This window comes from Falco punctatus (assembly GCF_963210335.1).
Source record: "Falco punctatus genome assembly, chromosome: 3".
Classification (NCBI taxonomy): Eukaryota; Metazoa; Chordata; class Aves; order Falconiformes; family Falconidae; genus Falco; species Falco punctatus.
The window spans coordinates 105,270,012-105,292,104 of NC_137582.1; the positions used below are offsets into that span (position 1 = coordinate 105,270,012).

The 22,093-nt window shown below is 43.3% G+C and overlaps 1 protein-coding gene across 1 annotated transcript; it reads left to right on the forward strand.

The window, feature by feature from the left end:
* Window positions 1-1,947: 1,947 nt before the first annotated feature.
* On the forward strand, window positions 1,948-16,617 carry UTS2 (urotensin 2). Its single transcript, XM_080380794.1, has 4 exons — window positions 1,948-10,702; window positions 13,034-13,144; window positions 13,731-13,774; window positions 14,408-16,617. Exons 1-4 carry the CDS (start codon window positions 10,600-10,602, stop codon window positions 14,522-14,524), a joined length of 375 nt encoding a protein of 124 aa, XP_080236920.1. The 5' UTR covers window positions 1,948-10,599; the 3' UTR covers window positions 14,525-16,617.
* The last annotated feature ends 5,476 nt before the right edge of the window (window positions 16,618-22,093 follow it).

Consider the following 22,093-nt stretch of genomic DNA (forward strand, 5'->3'; position numbering starts at 1 on the left):
CAGAGTCTCTCCAAGGAGGTTCTCCATCCCTCAGGTTTTGTGTTAGCCCTGCATCAGGAATAGAGGGCTGAGCATCCTTCTGTCCCTGCAACTGGCATGAAAAATGCTGCTGGATACTGTCATTGCCCTCACTGTAAATAAGAACTTTTAATACCATCTACAAAGAAAATGGAAATTCCCTCTAACCTCAATTTGGCAACAGCTTGTTATGATATCACCTACTATGTTTCCTTTCACCTTCCAGATCCTGGGCACCTGCCAGTTAAAGCAGCAGGCTACTCCTGCGATACCCTGAAGCAAACTGAATTGTATTTTAATGAAAAAACCCCCAACCCTTGCCAGCTGAACACCCACTGAAATCAGGGAAAAATCTCTCCTGTTTGTGTAACCCATTTGCATTAAGAAAATAAATCAGGTTTTCTTTCATTTACCAAGTGTAAAACCCCATACAAAGACACCTACTTCAATTGAAGGATGACTTATAGCGTACCTTAAACCTGTTAAATCTGCTCTCAGTTTACATAATCCCAACTTAAACAAGGCATTTCAAAACTGAAATAAAATGTCCAACTCCCCCATTTAAGTCAGTTTTAAAGCAACTCTCAGTTTACATTAGCTCACTTTTCTCCTGTACACAAGCATTTCGGCAGGTTTAGACACAATCCTGGAAAAAAAGAGGAAGGTGGATGGAGAGATGAAAGAGACAATTTACCTTTAGCTACAACACTATAGACTTGAGAAATGTTTACATTAGGGAAAAAAAATCTTTCTAATATTCGCAGTATTTCTATTTTGATACTTTAAATTTAGAAAAAGTATAAACCATTTAACCGGAAAAGAACACTATACAGGCCTGTAAGTAGGCAAAAAAAGCAAAAGAAATAAACCCCCAGATTTTACTCGGTGCACCTTTATACACATTTTAGAGCAACTTTGAAAGAGCAGAACACAATTCTAAAGAAGTACATATATGCCTAAACCAACATTTTCTGAAGTAAAGCATATTTTTCTTAAACTAGAACAGAAAAATACACTGCACAGGTATGTGAAAGGAGCAGTGGACAGAAACATTACTGACCCCAGAGGAGCTGCGCCATTGCAGTGCAGCACCACAGGTGCCTTACCAAGCTACAGTCCCATCAGAAAGCCAAAGAGATTCCGCGCCCCCCCCCCTCCCCCCCCCCTTTACAGGTGTTACAGCCACCCTTAATAATGCATCTCTTTGACTTGCTGTGGTACTCCTCAGGAAGTGTATTACCTTGTAGAGGTGTAACAACAGAAGATGGTTGATGGTGCTCTCAAACTTAAGACTTCTCATTAGAGAAAAGGAGGCTGCTGCTCTTTAACTTGAGAGTTAAAGGGTTTGGAAAACTGAACAGGCACTCTTAGGAAGCCAGCAGATACGACAGTAACATATTTTCTTGTCACTGCTTCTCACTCTGTCTGCACTTACTGATAGGGTAGGCTGTGATCAGAACACTTCTCATGTGAAACAGCGAGGCTGTAACACATAACCTTTACGTGCTTTTCAAGAGGGATTAAATAAGCCTCAGGGAATAACAGAAACGGAAAAGGATTTACTGTGCTGTAGCAGTACTAATTATCCTACCTTGCATAACTGTTTCTGCAACTTTTTCCAGTCATTCCTAATGACACAGCAAGAGATCATCATGCAAATAACATTGTAAGGTGGCAAGAACGAGTAGTAAATTAGGGTGGCTTTGGAGGCTTCTTGCACTGTCCTGTTTCCACAGATGGTGGCTGGCAATGGATTATTTCCTTCTAAGAATAAATCCTGCTTGTCTTGTCGAGGATTTTTAGAAAAGCTACATGGGTCCTGGGCTGGGATACTATATGCATGCTCAAGACTTTGTAAAGCAATCCACTTCCTCAGCTGAAAAGGCCAAGAATACAGCTGAGCAGTTACAAAGCCAGAAACAGCCTCCCCCACACACACACTCTCCAGCTTAAAGAAAGGAGGATTGTCATGAGGACTAGTGGAGAAATGGATGAAATGAGAGCAGGAATCACAGAATCATTTCAATTGGAGAAGAACTGTCACAAATGGCACCTAAAAGCTAGTTTGAGGGTTGTTCTTTGTAAAGATCTGCAGCATTTCCTCTCCTGGTCCTGTGTGTCCTTCACCTCCTGCTATATGAGGGTTCTTCTTAACCAGGTGGTTCCTCTGCACCTTAGAAGAAAGGAACTACACAGGTGGCAGCAAGACCATAAAGAGAAAAGACAGGACTGTGCTGGAACAAGCACATCGAATATAGATCCCTCCTTGTGATACAGGTCCTAATCCCACTCTTCCAAGCATAGAAACTATACATGTCCAAGCACAGGTGGATTTGTTTTGTTTCCATCTCTCTGCTGCAGAATTTGCTCAGAAGTAACCAATTGGTCCTGTCTGTTACAAGCCTTACTCATAAGAAATGCATACGTAGCAAAGGAGTGGGAGTAACAGGCTAGTTAGTGACTGTTCAGAACTCTTATATCGTAAATCTGCCCTTGCAATTCTCGCAGGAAAGAGGATTTTGCTCTCGTTACTTGGTCCCAGTATAGCTAGAAACAGTAAACTTCCAAATCAGAAGACAAAGATCTGACATCTGCTTCCTTCACCTTTGTTAATTCCTACTCCTGTTGATCACTCCCATCCCCAGGGACAGCTTTTCAGTCCAGTCAAGTTCAGTCAGAAAATCAGTCAGTCATCACAGAGAAAATCAATTAATGCTTGTAGCAGGAATTATTTGATAAACTGGAATCTGTCTCTTAAAGAGTGAAGGGAAGATTCTACGTGGCTGACTGCCAAGAAACACGCATTCATTTACAAAATAACCTTGAAAGAACCACTTTAAACCTCAGGTTGCCCAGTGAGACCTATGCCAACTTTCCCCCGTTAAGTACACGTATTTGTCCTGAAATGTGAATCACTGAGTCTGCAGAGATTCCATTTAATTAACAAAAACCTCCAAGTAGTGAAGGATTAAAGGGATTATGCATTTGGAAAGCAAAGTAAAAAATTAAAGTCTGCTTTTGTGAGCCATTCATTTACTGCCTACGCTAAGCAGGACAGTTAAATACCAATGATTAGTAGAATACCTCTTTAATTAGTCAGTAGCTCCAGCCCACGCACCAAACTTCTACAGAACTACCTGAAATTTGTCCTCTAACATCAGTTATGGATATTGGAGCGATAAGTGTTCCTATACCTCTGTGGTACAAATGGGAAGAACACGTGTACATCAAATGTGAAGATCTGGACAGAAGAATGAAGACAAGCACAAGGACACCTCTGACAAAGCTGCCTTTGGTCCATCCCCACTGTAGGTGCAAGATCTTGGCCTCTTGCTCTTATAGTCAACGAGACAGGGCACCGTCTTTGAAGAGAGCAAAATCTTTATAGATTACCAATAAAATGGTTTGTAATGAGAAACTAATGAGGCAGAGCACCGTGCAATTAACAGAGTATGAGGTAATTTCAAGCAGGGGAATCCAGAAGACAACTCTTATGCCTCATCTCGCTTTTGCAATTTGCTGCTTTAGTATTTCTGCACTTCTTCATTTTGAGCCAGAAAAAGTGCAAGACAACAGCCTGGCCTGCTCACCCCATCATCCAAACAACTAAGAAAAGAACCAGCAGGGTATTGCTGCGTCCCTTTTTGACATTAGTAGTACCATCTTTTTAAAAGTTGCATTTGAAGCCTTCGGAGACAGAAATATTAAAGCTGAAATTCATTCCTTTAAATCCTCAGCTGTATAGAGGTCTGCATGGGCAGGCTCCAGAGACATAGTTTGTATGGAAAACCCCTCAATAGTCTATTTAAAAAGTAACAAATGGTCTAAGTTTAAGAACAGAACAAGAGTGGAAACGTCCTATAATATATACAGATAGAAGGGCACTGCACTGTGCTTGGCCATCCACAGTGAACATGAACTTGTGCATTTGTGAGCTTTGTTTTCGAGCAAATCCGTTGCCTCTGACAGAAGATTCAAGCACAACGGCCATTCCCATCATTTGCGGCTAAAACTGCTATAGACGCGTAGCAGGCACAAAATTTGATTCCTTTTCTCCAAAACAATGCCCCAAACTATCCCAGCAAGTGTTGCTCCCTAATAGATTCCCTAGACTATGTAGGCATCATCATGCCCTGCTCAAAGCCTCCAGCCTGTGCTTTTGCTGTGGCAGACAGACAGAAATTGATTTAATTAAACCATACTAAAAGAAAAATTATATGATCTGTGCTGAGATAGTATGGTGATGGACAGTAGTAGAAAAAATGATCCGGCAGTTTCATATGGCCCTCGCAATGTCATGATATACATCAACCTATAGTGTTTTGTTTTTTTTTTTTGTCCTCAGGGCACAGGGCTATTCCTTCATGCTTTTTAGCTCTACAATGCACAAGGATTCTGTTTCAACGCCTATACAAATTAAAACCAGTTTCCAAATAATGTTACTACAAAATATATGAAAAGTACTATTTGTTTTATTACAGGTTGTTTAAACATGTTCAGAAAAAAGCTATTGACATGCTACATGATGTTTTCAGTTACAAAGGACTGTAGCTGATGGGAATCATCCAAGCTGAGCATCCTGAGAACCAACAGAGGAACTACATCCCACTGCTAAGCTCGTCCCTAGAGATGCTGTCGGACACCCTGGGAAGATGGACCAGTAGGGACCAGGGCTGACGGGGAGCTGCAGGGAGGCAGCGATGTGAACAAGCTGGGTGCTCAGGGATGGAGGCGAACAGAGAGCAGTGCCAAACGCAGCAGCTCTGTCTGCAGAGGACGTCCGTTTTCTCACCAAACTAGAAGACAATTAGTTTTGTGGGTTTGTTTGGGGTTTTTTTTTGTTTGTTTGTTTGTTTGTTTTTGTTTTTGTTTTTTTTTTTTAACACCAAAAACCCCGCTTTATTGGATGTGTTCCGTTAACAAATACAACCGGCAGCCACGCCGCGCCCCAGTGCCACCGTGCGGTCCCTGTCCATGGTCCTGGCCCGAGGCACGGACCGACCCCGGCGGCACCTCCCCGCGCCCCCCGCCCCGCTCCCCGCAGCAGCCGGGGCAGGCGGAGCACCGCAGGCAGCGCAGCCGTGCCCCGGCGGGGAGGCGAGAGGTCAGCGAGTGCCCGAACGGAACAGGGGGTGAGAAAGGGCTGTCAAAGGGGCTGCTACGTAGGAGCCCCGTGAAGGTCAAGATTCTGCACAGAATGCTTTAGTTGTGGTATAGCGAAGGCAGGTCTTCCAGGCTTCTTAACGTGAGAACAAGCCTTGACAGCTTCTAGAAATGCCAAGACAGTAAAGGCATTAGGAGAAGGAAAAAAATGGTCATAGTAAATGACAAAGCAGAGCAGATCATGCTACTCTTCATGCAAGAGCCATTCAAGAGTGAAGACTCTGTGCTGACCTGACTGCCTGCTCTGCTTTGTTCTACACAACTGATGTGGTGCTCTTCAGTAGACCGGCTTCCCATGCAGTTCCAATACCAGCAGCGATGCCGACTCCTATCAGTGAAGTCACTCAAGAAAAACTAATGTCTCGGGAATACATTGTATGGATCCTTCCTCCCAAGTGACAGACACTTGACCTTATTTAATCATTCATCAAAGAAAAGGTAAGAGTTCTTTAGCTGAGGAGTGTGCATCTATGCAAGAAGGGAAGAGAAATAAAATCTCTTTCAGAAGAGAAAAATGGAAAAAAACCCCAACCCAACCCAAACCCAACAGCACAGGGTCGCTTTCCCCTGGTGCAGTTACCTTTTGCAGGGTGCCAGCCCACGCCTGCTGCCCACTGGAGGGGATGCACTGGCCCATGGGCACCCCAGCCCCTTGCAGGAGGGTTCTCAATGCCACCTCCGGGGCAGGAGCCCCCAGGCGGCTCCCTGGCCCCCTGGGAACACAGCCAGCCAGTGCAGAGACAGGTCCCTCCTTTGTAACCAAGTCTGGAAAAGGAGGGACCCGTTACTGGCCGAAGCACACTGGAGAGCAATGAAATAGTACAGCCACCCAAAAGTTACCCTAACCCAAATCAGAAAGCCAAATAGGACAATGCATTCACCTGCCCCAGTTCTTCCTCAACCGTTTTTCTCCCTTCACACCCCCACCACAGGAAGGAAAGGATGCCTGTGCTGTCTCTAGGATCAGAGCTGATTTGGACTGCTTTGGATTATTGGAAGGTCTCTCCAAACCCAGCACTTTGCCTTGAAAATGCCCCACAGCAGACTGCACTGCAAGAAAGAAGCCTGGATTGGAAACTCTTGTTATTGTTTCCAAGAGGCAGACACTCACCTCCGAAGGAAATGAGCCCAAGGCTCCAGGTTGCCCTGTGGCTGGGACTGGGTAGGCGAGGGTGCAGGTACGGACAGCCACCGGCCCGCAGCCTGTGGCTGCCTTCTGTGCAGTGCGCTGCCCAGGCAAATGAGATAAAGAAGTTTTTATTCTGCTTTTGTCCAAACCATAATTTCTTATTAGGGCTGAACAGATTATTTGGATATACCTTCAGAGAGCAGGAGAAAGGTAAAAAGAAAGTTCCATTCTTGCTGCAGAAGCAGTCCTCTCTTTCCCTACACTGTCTGCTCTCCTATTTTCAGTTTTAAAAATAAACTGTAATTGCATAGTTAGTTCCATTACACTTTTGGTGGAAGAACTCTTATTTCAAGATCTGGTTTCTACTCCTCTGTTTGTGCCTCCATTATCCAGAATCCGACTCCCATAAGATATCGGCGCTGTATTTCCAAGCTCCAGTCATGCCAGACTTAACTTTCCTTCATGTCAAACAGTGTGAAGTCACACCAGCACAGAGAGGACAGGGGAGTTAAGGACCAGTTTGTCAAGCTTCACTTGGAGAATATACCCAGACTACAGTGTGCCAGCCCAGCAGGGCCAAAAATCAAGACGATTTTTTCCCCAAAACGGGTGGAAACTATGCTACAGAAGAGAAATGTTTTGGCAGCTGTGATCCTGTACTAGAGACTTTTTAAGACCACTTGCCAATTCTGTAGCAAATTAAAATATCTTCAGAAAGGCCTATGGACCCACCACCCTCGTTTGTTCAGTTCAGCACAGGCACTCCCTATGCACCTTCAGCCCACCACAGAATGAGAAAACCTAGGTCAGAACCTCTTGGAGATCTTACAAAACTGTGCGATCAATTCAGAAGATCGAAGTATTACCGTGCGTACCCAAAGATGTCACAGAGTGCAGCTTCGCTAGGCAGAACGCACGCCACTCGTGCTCCGTTACAGCTCGCACACAGTGGGCAGAGAGTATGGAGGTTTACAGCAGGTGCCCGGCTCCAGTTGTTTTTTTTCCCTTTGATTCACCAAGTGTTCAAACAGGCTGTTTTCAGTATGCTCTGAAATGCAGAGTATGCACAAGGCAATGCAAGCTCGCGGCAGGGAAATGCACGTATGACCTCACAAGGCAGCTAATTCAGTATGCAAAATAGATGTAATAAACACGTTATGGAGCTGAATAATTAGCTAAAATGAGAAATTTTATGTTAACTTCTTAGGTGTTAATGAGGACAGATACCTGCTAAACCAGCAGAGACAGCAAAGCAAAAACCGCCAAACCCCTAAACTATATGCTAGAGCCTAGCAGAGTAGTAAATAACACACAAATATTCTTTCTCTCACACCAGCCAACATGTATAACTCATTGAAACAAGACGTTCAGTCAAAAAGTCTAGTAAAATTCAAGGAAGAGCTGGACATGTGTGTGAGAAGCAGCTCATCTGCAATTACAGGATAAATACAAAAATGCTCCACCACATGCCTCTCATCAGGCAAACAAAATTCAAGCCAAAAAGTTACACCAAAAGTCATGTCCTAGGAAGAAATAAGTCCCTTATACAAATACCACTGCTAAAACACGTCTTCTCTGAAATTCCTGCTTTTGCCAACTGTCACAATACTTGACTAAAATAACAACTCATGCTTACTTATCACAAAGCACTTCAAATCAGGGGAAAGAAGTGTTGCATGACATTAGATTTCATCCCCATTATTTTACTTAGATGGGGGATAATTTTGGGGGTGGATTTGGTTGGGTTTATTGTGTTGCTTTTTTTGTTTGTTTTTTTTTTTTTTAAGTTTTCTTGACTTCATTAACAACTTATTCTTCATAAGCCATCACTTTAAACCAAGAATAGCTGTTTCTTCTGATAATGAAGGATAATCTTTTATGATAGGGTAACGTATACTTATTATTTAGAGTTTGCTCAGTAATTTATCTGAACTACTGCTGCCCTGTTATTTTAAACTGAAGCACTTGAAAGAAAGTCTATTAGCATAAATAACAACTTTAAAAAGTTTCCCCACAAAACAGTAGTTTTGCCAAAAAATAAGTTTCTTGCAAATCGATTTCCAAGTTTTCAAAGTGCAATTCCCTTTTACCTCCCTCACCCATGCATTCAGGGTTGTGTACCTTTGTTTAGGATGAGCTGTTGCTTTGCTTTGCACGATGACGTGCGCACTGTCCCCTGAGGAAAATGCCTTTGACATTTTGGTAGAGGGAAGAGTGTCTAAAGTGACAACTGCAAATCTGAGTAAGGGCAATAAGCTGCGGGCACGCTGCCCAACCTCCACATGACGCACTTCACGATGGCTCTAAGAGGCTGAGTCTTCCTTGAGAGAAGACAAAGGACATAAGCTGCTTGTGAAGAGTGCTTCATTAGCTTTCCTTGGAGGATGCTCAGAGTGAATATTGCTAATGCCATTGTCATTGATAGCTCACTGAAGGAGAAGCATTTGTACAGAGCATCCAGCACCAACAGTGAGATCATGCATCAAATCAGACCTAATTACTGTCTGCAGTTTTGGAACGGAGAGTTGCATGACTCAGATGAGGAGAGAGAATTCCTCTCTTGTTTCTTACTGCTTTCGTAGGGAAGCACAGGGAAAGGGGTGTCCAAAATGTATTAGGCTAATTCTGTAGAGAAATTCTTTTGTCATATCCACTCACTTCAGCAAAGAGAAGTCCAGTTTTTGATACCTGCAGCACGTCTTCTATAAGTCAATACCAGACCTCTCTGTGCACGCAGGACGATGGAAAAGCTTAGGCTGGCCGGCCTTTGAAGGTCGCCTCTCCCGCTCCCCACCCCCGCACTCAAAGCATTAGAACCCACACGGGGATGCTCAGGGCCTTGTCAAGCTTTGCTTTGCAATTCTGCCCCATTCTTTCCTTGAAGCTGTTCAAACCTGACTGGACACACTCCTGGACAAACTGCTCCGGCAGACCCTGCTCTGAGCAGTGGGGGTTAGAGCATGATTTCCAGAGGTGCCTTCCGACCTCAGCCATTTCCCGATTCACCGAGTCCACAGCTTTTCTGGACAACCTGTTAACCATGCACATGTGGGGCACGTTCTCCGAATCAGACCTGGAGCAGAAATACAGCTCTTACTATATGATCGATGTAGCTAATTTGAAATGTCTAGGAGCCACAGAATTTGTAATAGAAAAATTAATCTTCAACAGGACATATTAATAAAGGAAAAAGGAAGCAGGTAAGTTCAATCCTTTTGCAACTGACAATTATCATGCAATTCAGCACAGGGAAAGAGCTTCAGTAACATCAGCTGAGGGACCAGGGCAGCCAGTCCTTGCTCTTTGACACTAAAAATGAAATTGTGAATAGAAAAGGCAAAATACACTAGATGGAGGGAAATAAAGACTACAGTTAAGAGATTACGTATGGCAACTACGGCGTTAGCATTAAATAAAAGCAAAAGGCAAACAGGGAAAAAACTTAGCTAGCACACACGGAATTAAGTAGTTAGTTCCAACTGATGGAAAGAGAAGATAAGTGAAATGGAAAAGGGTCTCCCAGTCTAGCGCGGGACCTGTGTTTAGTATCAGCCAAAGTAGTTTATATGTACCAAGCAAGTCTCCAGATGGAAGCTGAACTTTCTCTGCCAAGACAATTCTCTAGGGCAACATTGGATGAAGTCTTCTCAAATAAATAGATGTGAAATGCTACAGGGGGAGAAAAAAAAATTAAAAATAATTTAAATACTCCCCTTACATTCTCTTTGTAAATTAACTAGATGTTTTAACTCCCCTTCTCTTTTACTTTTTCTGGCACAAGAACCCCAAATACAAGACAACACATCCATCCATCTCAGAAAAGGGGAAAAAAAAAAAGTGCATTTCATATCAGATGCTTTGCGTCAAGCCTGCTAAGGCTCATAAATCAGCTGTCTTATTGCCCTGGTCATTTCAACCAATGTCTGACCCTTTTGTTAACTCATGATTTATAACTGGAAGTTACTTTTTTTTTTAATGCCAGATTTATAAACTTTACTGTGCTTGGTTTGATATAATACCCATTTTGTACACCAAGCTATAAGACAGTAAATTTATTGTCTATGAACTGTTACCTTGAAAAATTACATCAATGCAAAGTGGTTTCCATTTAGAATCAATGGGCAATAAATTCATTGGTTTTTTTTTTTTTTTGAAGGGGGTAGAGAACATGATGATATTTATGAGGTCATGAGCGGCTATATAACGGGTGAAACTGGAAGCAGAGGCAACAGACAGGGGTTCTGAGTTACAGGGGTAGACAAAGACGAAATATATCCAACACAGCAACGATGCATAAGCTGGTATTCTGCTGTCTCATTATTATCAGCTTCTCCTGGCCTCTCTCGTCTCTCCCCGTCATCGACGCCAGTGAGATGTCTTATCAGCTCTCAGGTAAGAGTCCTTTGATTTTAATGGTCATAGCAGGGGCTGGAGCAGACAAACCAGAAGAGCAGCAGGTATGCTTTCTGAAGGGCCTTTATCTGTGCTGAGCAGCTGTAGAAAAAGCAGGAATGTCTTCAGGATACCGGCAGCACCAGTGACATCATCAGTGGGTGCTAGCCTTGTAAAATGGGGAGGTTGGGTGCCCTAAACAGTTCTTCCTGCCGCTTGGAGATGCAGGAGACAAAGGTATCTGTGCCTTCTAGCACTGCAAGCGAGCTGGCATGTACAGCGTCTGGCTTTGAAGCAGCATTAGCAGGCACTGGGTAATTTAGAGAAACTTGGCTATACGGTCCCTTGTCTTGCTACACTTTAAAATGAGCTACTTTTAACTGAAGTTCAAGTGAAGGGGGAAACCTACTGCAAAGATGCACACAGTCCTGCTTAGATCAAGAACAGGCGCGTCTGTCTCCCACTACAAAAATAGCACCGTACTGAGCGTACTGTTTGTTTGTACTAATGCAGATTCCATCCAGTCCAGTGAGAGAATAAATCTTTGCTTGAGAAAGCTGTCCTTAAAGTTTGAAATTATACTGTCAGTCAAGACTGAAACGGCTCAGTAACAACGCACGGCAGAGCCTGGAAGGTTACCGTCATCAGACCTGACCTGTGCTGGAAGAGTTTCTGAAATGAGCTCTGAAAGAACAGGCAAATCAAACCCAAAGTTATTGCATCAGGCTATTAAAAAGGGGCTGTTCTTACATGCTTTGCAGGTGCAACGGCTGTTGCTCTGGCTCATAGGTATCGGTAGTCCCTCGTTTGCTTTGAAAATCTTGGACTCAGCCAGCAGCATCTTCTCAAGCCTTCCACCGTGTAACTCGCATTTACAGGCAACCATGACTCAGTACGGATAACATCTATCACAGCACAGGTTGAACAAGCTGGCTCTAACAATTACTGCATTTGTTTGAAGACATCCATTAAGCTTATTAAATCTTCCTTGCTAATATAAAGAATCTTGAGGCTGGGTAAGATAGAACTCTGTATTAAAGAGGGTTTTCTTTGGGGTTTGTTTTTTGTTTGTTTTTTTTTTTTTTAAAGTTGTTTTTTTAAAACCTTAAAGCAAATTTACCTGTTAACGATGCTTTGAATCAAAAAATAATACAAGGCTAGAGGTACAAACCATCTCCACAAAGCATAGGGAAGTTATAGTGCTGTTATTCAGAGTCTCACACCAAAATCCCAACTGTCCTTTGGTACAGTGAACAAGCTAACAACATGGATGTCCAAGGTCTTCAAGTTCTTGAACGTGGTCCAAGTTTTTGAAACGTTGGGGGATTATTTTCAGCCATTTATGTTTTCTTATCTATTCCCTATTGAGGCACTATACAGTTTCACCCATCCCTGCAGGTAAGAACAACTACAACTCCACAGTATCATCTAAAAGTGCAACTACAAAGTGATATTCATCTACATAGCTGGAGTTTGATAATAGCACCACCCTCTTGTTGCCCACAATTTTGAATGTCTGCTATATATTAACAAGGAAGAAATTTACTGCTCAGATTACAAAAGCCTTATTTACCTCAAGTATAACATCGCTAAGGGCTCCTGTTGGTAATCTGCCTTGGGGCACAGGCTAATTACAGAATTCTAAATTCTCTATGTACATACAAATTCATTCCATCAGGTATCAGTAGTCTGTTGTTTCAGAAAAAGTAATATCATCTGTACTGGTATGCACAGTAAATGAGAGAGATGATTGAAATGCACTGAGAAGCCTAGCTGCCAAAACGTGGGTTAAGATTTCCTACACTTATTCCTGCCCTTCACCCCATTTTATTGCATTTAATACTTGGGAAAATGAGCAGGTTAATAGGCCTTGAGCAAGAAGTTCTGTCTTTATTCATAGAAAAGCTCCAGCATAGGAAGTAGTTGATAAAGAAATGGACTAAAAAAAAAAGAAAAACCTGCACGCAAGTCTGGGTTGCCTACAGCTGGGTACCAGAAGGATTAGGTTGTGAGTTTCCCAAGCAATGGGAGGGGCTGCTGTTCGTCAAAAAAATTTCTTAAAGATGGATCTGCCAGAGAAACGAGTCAGAGATTAACATCAGGAAGGTATCTCTCCCCAAAGCTTTGGGAGGAAAAAAACCCAACCACCAACCAACCAGCCATCCCCTACTATATTCGTTAAATGAGGAGGGATGACCAGTGATGTCATGATAATCTTCAACAGGTGGGGCCAAAAGACCTGATCAGAAATCCTCTGAGATGGATTGAAACCAGGATACAAAGCAAAAGAGTCTTACCGTGTGCCTGTCTCTTGTCATCTTCCATTTGCAGCCGATGAAGATTCGAGATTAAATCTGGAGCGGTCAGGCAGCCTAGGGAGCCCTTCCCTGCTGCAGTTTCTGCCAGAGCTCCTGGGTGCGCTGCCTGAAGACAGCAAGGCAGGTGAGGATTTGTCACAGCAGTTTACGGGAGGGTGCCCATGGTTTGTATGTCCAGCTTCCACAGGTGCCATGCCCCAGCTCCTGGGCATTTACTGAAACGCAGCAGCATGATGTGTAGGCAACAGACAGCTGTCATTTTGTCACCTGGGACCTTGGGGGAACCCGCTGAGCAGCCAAGCCTGCAGCTCAGTACTCGCTGGAGAAGTCTCCAAATTAGTTTAGCAAAACGGGGGCAAGGCAAAGACTGGCCTAGAAGGAGCTAGCAGGCAAAACAGAATAGCACAGTCTCTTAAAAAACATCAGGACTTGCAGAAAGTACAGAATCAATAGCAATATATGGTTTGGGGGGCTACATGACAGATGCCTGCTGAAGAGGACAGCACACCTTGCGTCTGCAGCCCCATGTCCTGCTGGAACTGCGTGCTGCAAGAACCGCAGCACTGTAGCAAAAGCGTTTTCTGTCTGGTCCTCTGAACATTCCAGTCCAAGGCTTCTGCCCACTCTAGCACCATGGCACACAAGAACAGCTTGTGTAGGTTCACAATTTCTAAACGGTAAAACATTTCATCCTGTCTCCCCTCTACCAGGTCTTAGCCCCAGCAGCTACAACCCAAGGCAAAACATTAAAGAGGTAAGTGAATGATCATCTGTCACTGAAACAAGAAAAATAAGACTTCCCCATTTTAAAATACATGCAATTGTTACCAAGACATCACTTAAGATTCACAGATTTCATAAGCAGTATAGACTCGAGTATGCTGCAGTGTTCTAGAGGCTGGAATCACTTAGCAGTTAGATAAGCAGGGAAGGGAAAAGAAAAAAAAATACAGAAAGAAGAAAATAAAAAGAGAGCAAGTAATCCAGAGCATTTCACTATAGACCCCCTGCTTTTTAGCCCAGAAAAGCAGCTTTCTAAATAAAGGCCAATTTCCAGCTTCCCCAGGCCACGCCAGTACATTAACCAGTATGAGCTGCGTGCCATTCCCCCCCACCCCTCCCCACGGGCTACAGAGTTATTACCAGATTTGTTATGAATGATTAGATAAATGGAGAGCATCATTCCTGTTCATGTCTGCTGAATTAAATACAAAGGCAGAAGACAGGGACTGGTTTTAGTGCATCACCTAAACCAGAGGGCACACCTGGCAGCCACCTCTCCTTCCCCCAGTCAGGCTGGGTGCTGGGTTGGGGCAGCAAAGCATGCGCTTTCCTACTGGGAACGTTCCCCATACACCAGTAACCTCTCTGATCTGTTTGACTTCAGACTTCCTATGAAAATCATCCTCGAATTGCTTTGCTGGGACGCTTCTTGACCAAGGACAGGAAGCAGTACAAGAAACGTGGGAATCTTTCCGAGTGCTTCTGGAAATATTGTGTGTAAACAGGAGGAGAAAATCTCCCTGACTTTGGTTGCATAATTTATACAGATGTCTGAAAACATGTATATAGATTTGCTTGATTTAAAATTAAGACAGCTCCTAACTTTAGACTCTATGCTACTTGGAAATTAATAAATTCTTGATGTTTTGCAATTATGCTGTGAGCAGTGTGGTATTTTCTCAGAGTTCACCACTATGGGACGAAAGTAATGGGACAAAGGGATAAATATGCAACGCGAAGAGAACGCAGGCCAGGGAAGCAGGATTCCCACGGGGTGCTGTAAAACCTCCCAGAAGAGCGATGCCTCAGCTGCGTCTAAGCCCAGAGGCAAGAGGTCTTCCTCCTGTGCCAGGCAGATCAAGATGCCAGGAAGAAAGGGTCATTGCTGCACCCCCTGATGGTGCTGAGCCGGTGAGGGATGGCAGCTCAACAGTGCCCAGTCCCCGCTGCTGCCATCCCCAAGGCACCACAAAACCAGTAAGCCCCTATCGAGTTCGCACAGCTGCTCCCACTGCCCCTGGGGGGAGAACTGGTTCTCTTGGTCACTTCAAAGACAGACCCACAAACCTATTTCCTTGCAGCACCGCGCCAGGTCCCCAGCTGCCCGGGACACCAGGGTTATCTGTGCATGGCACAGGCCTTCAGAATCGTGCCCTATTATCGCAGGTGCAGCGTGGCAGGCAAACGTTACAGCTGTCCGTGCAAGGTTTCGCACCCAGACTGCAGATGCTCAGTGGAGGCAGACGGGGAGGGCAGGACTTGGAAGATGCTATGACTGTGACCTGCACTCACGTGGCTCCGCGCACAGGCGGTGACCCAGGGACACAGACCACCAGTGTTACTAGGGCAAGCCACTCGCTCGGGTGCTCCAGGACAGTGAGATTTGTTCCCCTGAGCCACCACGGGGCTTTTGCACTCTTGTTGCGTCTTGGCACCTAAAGCAAAGGAGGGAGAAGACAAAAGAGCAGCTGGCAAAAGGGTTTGTTTGACACTTTTGTATGTGGAGTATAACCAGCACCTTTCTCAGTCCCAAGTAGTTCCTGATAGTATCTGCAACGAATAGAGCTGAAGAGTCAGGAATTGTCTCTGGGGGATGCAATCCTGGTAACACGCACAAATGCCCCGAGATGTGAAGCCCTGCCTTGTTCAACACACGCTTCACATAAATCTTGCACTAATCACGGCTCACAGAAAGCTTGAAGTAAATTTCACCTAACAGCAATACACATGCTACGTTGGTCTCAATAATATACATCATAAATCTCTGACTGCTGTTTAAACAAGGCCTACAGGCTCGATACAATTTACGTGAAGTGAACAAACTGTAAGACAGATGAAGCCAGCTATAACAAAGAAAAATGTCCTTACAAATGCAGAGCAGCTGGATGCACTGTGCAGCTACTTGAAATCTTCTAAATATTCATCCTTCTCTTAAACAATGGAGCAAATCCGTGCCTGTCTGGAAATTAGTCCTTTCCTGCCACCTCAGTCAATAAAAACTTGTAAGAAAAGATTGCAAATTTAGTTAAATGAATAACCATCTAAGACAGATGTATTGCACAGAGAGGGAAAGGTGTAGAGCCTACAAAGACTAGGGTGGCGGCAGGTAATCTGTTCAATCCCAATTCAAAAATTGCAAACATAAAGCAAAATAAGTAAAACCACAGTGAATAGTAATTAAAAAAAATATTACAAGTATTGAGAAGTTCACTAGTCATCTATGTAGGAGAGTGAAGGAATGAAGAGAGCTATCAGGTGGTGGGGATGGAGTCAAGACAAGGTGATCGAGCTACAAACTTTCAAACATTTCAGCTGTCAATACTGTAAAAATACTTGCTAGCAGTTAGGGCATTTAAAGCGGTGACACTCGCACAACTCAGGGTGTCCAGGCTAGGCCAGGGCACCGCGGCAGGGGCTGCGGGGAATCCAGGTAATTCTAATTAGTGCAATTTCAGCAGAGCACGAAACCTCCAGCCATTCACAGTCCCCACCTCTGGTCGAAAGGAGTTCAGACCACATCTGGGCATGAGTGGTGGCTCTCCAACAGACAAGTGAGACGCTGCCGCACACCCAGCTGCATCCTTCCTTCCCGAAGGGAACTGTTTCAAAGAACGTCTTCAGAATTTCTTAGTGATTAAGTATTCTTTATTGTCGGCGCCGGGCGTACGGGGGATCCTTCCACCAATCGTACACACCCAGAGGGGCAGATTATCTTATATTTATATAATGAAACAATGAATATTCCATTAATGCCTATACATATTCATTACTTGAACCCGCCTACCCTCGCTTCGTATGCTAATTAGCTCATCAGTCTTTTACGCTTGTGCAGATTCTTCCAAAAATTGTGGGCCGGGGTCTTTTGAATGTGGGCAGTGGTCTATGGGAGGAAGGCCGTAGGTCTTCCTCATGGTGTACTTTTCGCCTTTTGCTCATTATGTGATGGTCTTGCACATTTGCAGTGTTCTTATCAGTCTGAGGTAATTTATGCTTTTGCTGGCCATCTGCTTTTCTTGCTTAATTATTTCTTTTACTCTTATCTGTCCTCTCCTGCTGAAGTGTTCCGCTAAAGTTTTAACACAGAAGGTCAGCAGATAGGCGGATGTCTAACAAAGGATAACAGAACAGACACCAAAGGTAGATGGCGGTACATGATATCTACAATTGTTACAGTGGCTAACAAACATAATGTTTATTCTTTAATTCTATTCTAAAGTTCGTTCACACTACATCACTTTGAAGCATATGCTTTAATTATTCTAGAAGCAGTAGGTTTCCCTCCAGGTCTTGGCCCTTCTCTTTGCTTTCACTGCTGTGTTTCAAAAGTGATGAGTTGGCAGACTTGTAGAAATCTTTCCCAGCGTTTTTACAATACCGCTTGTAGTTTTACTCAGGGACATCCAGCTGTCCCGTTATCTCCTTGGTAGGGCAGCTTGCTTTGCAGATAAGGAGGACAGCTCCCCTTGCAGAGATTTGCAACTTTCTTGTCAGAACAGTCTATATGATCTTTCAGACATTTTAACCCCTTTGTCGCTATACAATTACAAGCTTATTTATGCATTAAAATGAATATTGGTTTATGAATACAAACTTGACCATATTATTTACAGCTTATTCACATCAGAACGCTCATGGCAGATGCCAGATAAACGCAGTTCCAGGGTCCATGAGAGGGGAGGCCTGCCAGTCCGCGAGACAGAACGGCAAACTGCTTCTCCCTGGTCCTGCTGCAGCCTCCAGCTCCGGCCAGCTCTCAGCTCCAAGCTTTTTCTCTCTTCCGCAGGCCAGAGACAAGGAGCTGCCACAGAAAAATGCAGAGGCCATAGGAGCTGCTCCAGCGGCCAGGCTGCCCACCTGCCCACCTGCCGGGGCTGAGCTCGGGAGCCGCAGGGAGGAGCTGGGGAAGCCACAGGAGTCCCGGTGCGAGTCGCAGCAAACGGAGCATCCTGTGGCGCCCGGCAGGCAGACACCCGGCCCAGCCGCACAGGAGCAGCAGGTAACATGTTCACTGGAACTTAATGCAACTGTGGAGCAAACCTACTACAGAAAACCCACAGCCCCGTTACTTTTAGCATTGGGGTAAGTATCTCGGGTCCCGCAGTTATCTCTCGTCATCCACCAGCCGTACAGCACACCTCACTCAGCTCACCTCTGACATCCACACAGAGGTGAAAGCTACAGGGTTTAACTGCGAGCAAGAACTTCAGTGGGCAGGAGCGTGACTGCCACTGACAAAGCAGGGACACAGCTGGACCAACACTGCCTAGGTCTGAATAAAGACACAGCACCACCTTGAACTTTTTATTTCACAAGCCTGTCCGCTTGTCATCATTTTTGGACCAAAAATACCTACTAGACAATTTGGCTTACATTTGTAAGTATGTTTAGAGTTGCCAAAACACCCTTTTTAAAATTAGTAAGCCATCAGCAAAACTATAGCCGTTGCTTTGAGACACCTGTATTTCCAGGAACTGCACCACTTACCTTGCCAGAAGCACCTTCAGTTACATATACTTATCTAGGATTACTTCTTTCTTTCCCAATTTTAGTAAGATGCTACCATCTTTTGTTCTGTACCTTGTACTCCCTGCAGTGACTTTGCCTTTCTCCTACAGGCTTTTTAAGCACGGTTGACCACGCTTCCCTCTAAAGTCCCTTAAAACAGAAAAAGGTGAGAGCAAATTGTTTCTCTGCAGTTAGTTAAGAACTTCATCGCTCTGAGACATGCCTGCAAATTAAACCAATTTTCTTGTTTCTTTGTACCTCCTCTAGAACACCAGTTATAGCACGGTGGGGCTAAAGCACTCCCAGAGCGTTTATTATTTACCTTTTCTAACAAAATCAGCACAGACAGAAGATTTCAATCCTGCATGCCAACCCCCAACCGCTTACACACCCAAACATAATCCTATACATTCAGAAGGTACTTGCCCTTCCTCGTGAGATGCAATTAGAAAGGAAATAACATGTCTTGAAGTGGGCAAGGTAGAGCGAGATAAAAAAACCACCACGAAACTCCACACAGAAGAGGATGAATGGCCACTACCCGACCATTTTCACTGTACCCACAACCTCAACACTTACGTACAATCAGGAAAGCATAACAAATATTTTCTTACAAGTCTATTGGGTAGAAATTACCAACAACAAAAGTAAGCACACACTTGAAACAGTTCTTTGCCTCATATTTTTCAGTTTTATTTATAAAAGAGAAGCTCCTGTAAAGTGTACAGTTAAAATCACAACTGTAAATTCAACCACAGCCGAATATTATTTCAACAAAATATTCCTATCAACTGACGTAAAAATTAACTCCATTGTGATTTAAAACTTGATTCAGCTGGAAGATAAACTTAGCAATACACTACTCATTCAGCAAATACTTATTGTGCTGTAAAAACACACTAGGGTCCCTCCTGTTCATAGCAAAACATAATTCTGTATTTATGTATACAGCAACAAAAATTGCCAGCGAAATCCACCAAGGGTTTCCAAACTGCTGACACCCCCACAGGGGGTAGTAACTGCATCATTACTGTACTTGTGTGTATTCCCTTTGATCACCAAGAAAGCGACCTTCCAAGCAGCTCTAAACTGTCTGCCACATTTTAATTATGCCAGGCAAAATAAAGTCACCAAAACAAAATCACAGGTGCAAATCTGGCTGCAGGATTTTACTCCACTGGCCTTTCGGATCAGAACTGGATCTCACTTCAACTACTTTAGCAAACTACAGAGACTGAAAAAAATAATATAAGCTGAAGTAAAAACCACTAGTTCCTGAAAACTTAAGGAAACTAGGTCCTTCCCAAAAGGAAGGCTTGATAAGGCATTTGATTGCAAGACGTTGTGGCTCTAGTGGGGTAAAGAGTAGCTTGGGGAACTTTTTTTTTCTTTTTTTGTAAACCTGGTTTTGCAGCAAAGACTGTTTGCGTTTTTGGGCAAATAATTTAGTTACACAGGGCACTAATTCACCTCCTACATTTTTCTCCCATACCATAATTTTTTCTGTAACCCAGGACTAGGGTAGCCCCAGACAAGGAACCTTGCACCTAAGATTTAGCCAGGATTACAAAGTTTGAATTTCAACTCCTAGGCACAGGCACCATCATTATTTATGGTCAGAGGGTATGGTGCTCACAGCACTACAAACTGTCTAGGGTTTCTGTTCTGTATGATCCTACTGGGCACAAATTCATATGGACAAGTTTCTACGTACAGGTCAGAATCTCAACTGCTTGTGGCAAAGGCAGCACAGGACACAGTGAGTGAAGGTGCCCAAATGACACTCCCAGGTCTGGTACGAAGTGGGGTATGCATCTGTGCAAGTCCTTCGTGTCTCTGCCTCTTTTTACACAACTGGGACATGACAGTCATCTTTTTGATGTGTCTCCAGAGCTACAGATGACATACATGACTGCTAAGACATCGCAAACCATTTTCCTATTCAGGAAATAAACAGTAGAAACAATGTACAGCAAAAGAGCTGATTATCTAACCTTTCCTTCTGGCTTACACTTTTAAACTATGTTGAAGGAGACAGCTGTCCTTACCTGGAGTATTCAAATTAATCTATTTCACAAAGTCTCAAAATACATTACAGCAGTCATTTTAATTTAAGCATAGCTAACTAGAATGGATTCTAGTGCATGAGTCTAATTTGACAGCTAATTAGTTAAGAAGCTTCCCAGTTAAGAAAAGAACCTATACACAAAGCATCTTATTACACGTTTTAGAGCAAATATTTTAGGTAGTGTGGTTATAAAGCAGAATACTGTATTTGGAAAGCGCTGGAGAAAGACTAGGAAAGGTGTACGGTACTGCCCACGTTTTCCTACTTGAGTACATAATTTGCTATACGTAAATACCTATGGAACTCTCGTATTTCATGAGGTGTTTAAAGTTCAAACACAAAAAGTACTGAGGATGTGTGGACCTCTTACAAACGCAAGAAAAAACAAGTTCAAGCTAAAACACCTGAAGGACAAAGAAATGCAGCTTAAGAATAAATAGAAAGCAATTGGTACAAACAGAGCAGGTAAGCATACTGTAAAAAAAAAAAAAAATTTCTTTTAAAAAACCCGCCTGAATAAAAACAGCCTTGAAAACTTAAAAATTCTGTAAAAATAAACTTTCCTTGAAATAAGCTTTAATGACAAAGATTATTACTGAATTGGTTTTAAAAAGTGACAAAACCCTTTAGATAAATACAGTTTTCCTTCCAATGATCTGCAGATGACAGTATTTTACACTTGCTCAACAACTCGAGGCTTACTAGTAACTGGAAAAGTGAAAATTCTCTACACAGCAGAAAAGGAAGAGTTACATGGAACAAAAGGGTGAACAACTTGTTACATTCCAAACCCCTTTGTTGAGAAGGCTAAGGTGATTAACACCACCACCAGGAAAATTTGATTACATTCAGCTTCTGATAAACAAAGGGGAAATCAGACCGAATTTGCCAGTTTTTAGTGAAGCACGTCCTGTTTGAAGAGCACTTTGAGACATTCAGCTTTAAGGTAGAAGTATTAATGTGAAAAAAAGTCCTTTTACAAACTGACAGAGAAAGTGGTTACCACTTCCTGAGCAACAAACTTGCACTAAGCACAAACTCATTTTTCATCCATGGATTTCAACAGCCAGAGACTCCATGACAAAGAAAGAGGTTCAGACTTGTACAGGAAGTCAATAGTGGTAAGAAATAATGAATACGTGGTTTGATGTTCAAGTTCAGCTCCACAACATGTGACTTTTCAAGAAAGCAGGAGAAATGAAGCTCAATCTCTTTTTTTCTTTTTGTTTTTGGCATCACCGCAACAAAAACAAAATAGGGAAATGGCTTAAAATTTCCTATTTGCTATGTCTGGATTCAACTCGTATAACTACTCTAACACAACGACAACAAATTTCAGATACATATCTGCCTTCCAAAGTGCTAGCAACAGAAAAGATTGCAGGTGTAGCTCCTTGAACTGAGAACTAGGCTTTAGTGCCTTGATAGAGCAGGTTTTCCACGGGTCTTTCATTAAAAAGCTGATCCTGTATAAGGAAACAACACCCAGATTGTTAC

Coding starts and splice junctions, on each gene's coding strand:
- UTS2 (XM_080380794.1), top strand. CDS start 10,600: ATGCATAAGCTGGTATTCTGCTGTCTCATTATTATCAGCTTCTCCTGG. Junction 10,703..13,033: donor GATGTCTTATCAGCTCTCAG/GTAAGAGTCCTT, acceptor TTCCATTTGCAG/CCGATGAAGATTCGAGATTA. Junction 13,775..14,407: donor CAAGGCAAAACATTAAAGAG/GTAAGTGAATGA, acceptor GTTTGACTTCAG/ACTTCCTATGAAAATCATCC.